The sequence below is a fragment of the Cystoisospora suis genome, assembly GCF_002600585.1.
Source record: "Cystoisospora suis strain Wien I chromosome Unknown contig_1583, whole genome shotgun sequence".
In the NCBI taxonomy this organism is placed as follows: Eukaryota; Apicomplexa; class Conoidasida; order Eucoccidiorida; family Sarcocystidae; genus Cystoisospora; species Cystoisospora suis.
In genome coordinates, this window is record NW_027154383.1 from 6,086 (window position 1) to 10,071 (window position 3,986).

The following is a 3,986-nucleotide window of genomic DNA, read 5'->3' on the forward strand; positions in this document are numbered from 1 at the left end:
ACAGGATACGGCAGAGAAAGAAGATGCAATCGGCCGTTGCGGATGGGGAGGGGGATCCCGGCGAATTTTGACGGCGAGCAAAGGGCAACTTGTTATTCTTTTGTGTTCTGTCCCGTCATCTTGTTTTCTTCTTTGTAGGAAGATAGAAGATAGAACAGGATACGGCAGCGGAAGATGTAGTCGGGCCCCCAGGTCGCGAGGGGGATGCCTCGAGTCTCCGCGTCGAGCCATGGGCGATGTGTTCTTTGTCTTCACCACATCCTCTGATTCCTCAGGATTTTTTGTCTTCTCTTTTACATGAAGATGAACAACATGTTCTTTCTCTCCATATTATCTTCCTTTCGTCATTATGAGGCTATTCCTCTCTTCTTAGTACTGCCACCGTTCACATCAGTGTCTTCATTGTCATTGGTTCTGTCCATCATCTACACCACCACTGTCCACTGTAATCTTCGTTTGCTTCTAGTAACTTCTCTCTTCTTTATATTTCATCTTTCTCGTCCGTCCCTGTCATCACCATCGCCGCGTTTATTCGTTTCTTCATGGTCTTCTTTTTGCTTTAACGCTCTCTTTCTCTCTTCTCCAATCCCCAGCACGCTTATCCCTTCATCAGTAACGTACTATTCCTCATTCCAATCATGTCCAAGTGGGAAAAGCGAGCAACGAAGTAATCCATACTATCCAGTCCAAAGGGAAAAAAGGAAAGCACTTTCTCTTCTCTTCTCCCTCCTCCTTTAATGCATGCAAGTTCGTCAAAGGAATGAAGTCAAATACATACATACGTACTTGAGTTATCATTCTTTTTTTTTTTTATGTGCTACCTATGAATGGTGTTCTTGATGCAAGTTGACAGAAAGCAGTGTGTGTATGCACACCAGGAAAGAAGAGGGGAAACCGCTCCTCCTCCTCCCCCGGAGACATCTCTCTCCCTCCCTGGTTCCCCATTGTAGAGGGAAAGAGAGAAAGGAAAGAAAGAACGACAAAGGGTGAGAATAGATATCGCAAGGAGAAGAAGAAGCACTCCTCTGTTGACAAAGCCTAATACGTCTTTCGACTCTGTTGAGGACGACACCACCGTGAAGATTTTTGTATTGTAAGAACTTCTGATTTTTTGTGTGTGTGAAACCTTTTTCTTTTTTTTTTCCTTCACGGGGTATAGTCTCCGAGACAAGGAAATCTCGGTCTTCTTCCACTTGGCTGAATCGCCACGCGCGCACATGCAGACACTCAGCACACCTCCACTCCCGTTGTGAGGCTCCTGCCTGTGCGTTTCTGCTAGCACCAGCTGCAACAAGCACAAACAGGTGGATAATGATAGATGAATACATAGAGACAAAGTAAAGAGAGATAGACAGATAGACACGTAGTCCATAGAACGACAGAATAGGGATAGGTAGATAGGTAAACTAAGGATAGATAGATTGATACATAGACTATAGATAGAGAGACTGGAGATATATAGGTATACTCTAAGCAGGTGAAAAAAAAGTGTCCACTCTTAAGGACAAGTACTATTCCTATTGCTGCAACTACAACTCACCAGGTGATAGGTTCTTCCGGACCGTCCTTGTTCTTCGAGAGGAGAAGAACAACCCTCTCCAATGCAACCGCGCCAAGCTCCGCGACGGCTTCAAGCCCTTCGCCCACAGAACCGAGCATATGCTCGGTGCATGGTGTCATAAGAGAGGCGAGTATCTGCCCTCCTTTTTCCCCTTCAGTTGCCCCTCCTTGCGTTTCTTTTCTCGCGTTGCTCCGCTCACAGAGAATAGATTTCTTTGGAAAGGAAAGAGGATGCTGGAGGGGAGGAGTTGATGGGGGCCTCCGAAGGAAACTATTCGCAGCTGGGACTTCCTCGTCTTGGCAGGTTAAAGCTGCCTCGTCTTCCGGTGCGACATTGACGAGGGATACGGCCGGTCGCGATGCTAAGCAGAGAGGGGCGAAAGAGCACTCGAGGTCTGTCTCTTTGCAACTTTGTGGAGATGCCGGTAAAAAACAGGGACAGCAGTCAGATCGGTGACAACTTCTCGAACTTCCAGCACTGCACTGCTGTAACAAGGTGGGCAGCGGCGGGGTAACCTCCTCCGGGTCGACCTCGGAAGTTACTGTTGTCTGCTCATCGTCGTCTTCCTCTTCTTGAAAACAAGGGCCATCATCTCCCTTCACCTTCAGCACTTCTGCTTCCTCCTCCTGCTCTTCTTTCTGAATCGCTGGGGCGCTCTCGTCCTCTTTTTCCTCAAAGAAGTCCGAAGGCCTCAGCAGCCACACCACGGTTCGCTCTGAGTTAGGTCGCAAAGGGCAACCCAGAGATCCCAGTGCTGGGAGAACAGCCTCTATCAGAAACGCTTCAGCTAGCTCAATCGTATCAAGAACCTCGTCATCAAAACCGTTATAGCTGCGCGCGCCCTTCCCATCCTTGTCTGCCTGTTGGTGTGGCCAAAGACGAAGGCAGAACGGAGCAAGAGCTCCCGGCCAGGATGACAGGAGGGTAGCCCCGCCTAGAAGGGGTTTCTCCTCCACCCAAGGAAAGAATCTCGGATCTTGCTCGGCTTCATCGCGATCCACTCGGTATAAATTTTCAAACTCAGAGTCGGTTTGCGGGTCTCGTGGCCACTTATCTGGTTTGGCACTCTCTATCCACTCTACGGTCATGAAGAGGTCCTGGGGAGGAAGGTGTTGTTCCTGCTGGAGAAATACTCTTGGCGCCATAGCCATCACAACCTTTCTCTTCTTCTTCTTCTCTGATATGTCTTCATCTTCTGGCATATAGAATCTTGCGTCCTGAAAGTTATACTTCATTCGATATGCCTCTCTTTCCTTCTCGGGCCGTTCCCAGCTTCTTTGGTGAAAGTCCGCTTTTCTTTTGTCCTCATCGTCTTCCTGCTCTTCTCTCACTTCGCGGACCGGCTCGATGAAACGCACATACTTGGATTTTGGAGCAAAGGTAGGAGCTTGACTTTGTGGCAGGTCAGATCGGAGGGATTCACCGCTATACAACCCTCCTTCTCCTCCCGCCGAAGAGTGAAACGGCTTCTTCGTCTTCTTCATTCCTCTCCTAAGCAGTGTTTTTTTTCTCCCGCTCTTCTTCCGTGTCACCAACACTCCCCTCCTTGGTGTATTGGTGTTGTCAACACCCCCAGCATCTTTACTCTCCTCCTCCCCGTCATCCTTCGTTCTTCGTATCTCCATTTCTTCGGTTGTCTTCACTTCCTGGAGGGGTGCTAATGGCGACAGCTCTGCCACTGTAGTCTTCCTATTCTTCGGCTGCTTCTCCTTCACTGGCTCCGTGCTGCCACGGGGGGGGTTGAGCCACAGGGCTTGAAGGGTGAAGAAGAAAATTCCGAGTGGAGCTCTTCCACCGTAACTAGCGGGGTGCTCAGGATGCCTGCTGCCAGGCAGCACACCCGGAAGAACGTAGCCCGTAAGGCGCTACGGATTTGCATGTTTGTAACAAACAAGGAAAGGCAAGGGTCCCCAAATGAGGGTTAGTACAAGATGTTACGGAAGGCGCTGTAAAACCTTAAGGGAAATAGAAAATTTGTCGCGGTAAAAATCGCGAGTACGCAGTGGTGAAGTCCTGACCGGGGGCGGACAACCACGAACACGCATGAAAACATAAATCGCTGGGTAACTTGCTTTGGAAACTTGTTTGGAGATCGCATAAATAGCTTTGGAACGCTTTGATAGCTGTTGAATGCTTTGTGGAATCCGAAGATTCCGGGGGGCCCAAAAAAAACGCAGAAAAATAAGGGCCGAACGACTTCAGCGGCTCCAAAAACCCCTTGCCCGCCATTTTCTGGGGTCGGATTCGCTCGCCCGCGTCTTCGGAACGTGCGTGCATTTGCTCTGGTAGCCGAGTTAGCCCGTGGCTTCTTGGCAATGCCCTCCGAGCCCGTCTTGCCGAGCGACGAGAACTCTCATGCTGCAAGTAGTAGTAGTAGTCGCAGCTAGATAGCTAGACACTCTGACCGTTGTCTCGGTACGAGGGC

General features: G+C 49.6%; 1 protein-coding gene across 1 annotated transcript in view; it reads right to left on the reverse strand.

The window, feature by feature from the left end:
- The window catches only part of CSUI_003519 (uncharacterized protein), a 4,179-nt gene extending 225 nt beyond the window's left edge, over nucleotides 1-3,954 (reverse strand). Inside the window, exons 1-2 of the mRNA XM_068063715.1 lie at nucleotides 1,541-3,954; nucleotides 26-1,285 (exon numbers count right to left, since the gene is read on the reverse strand). Of these exons, the coding sequence (XP_067924310.1) occupies nucleotides 1,276-1,285; nucleotides 1,541-3,186 (1,656 nt within the window). The 5' untranslated portion in view covers nucleotides 3,187-3,954 and the 3' untranslated portion in view covers nucleotides 26-1,275. The remainder of the gene's footprint in view (nucleotides 1-25; nucleotides 1,286-1,540) is intronic.
- Nucleotides 3,955-3,986: the final 32 nt, after the last annotated feature.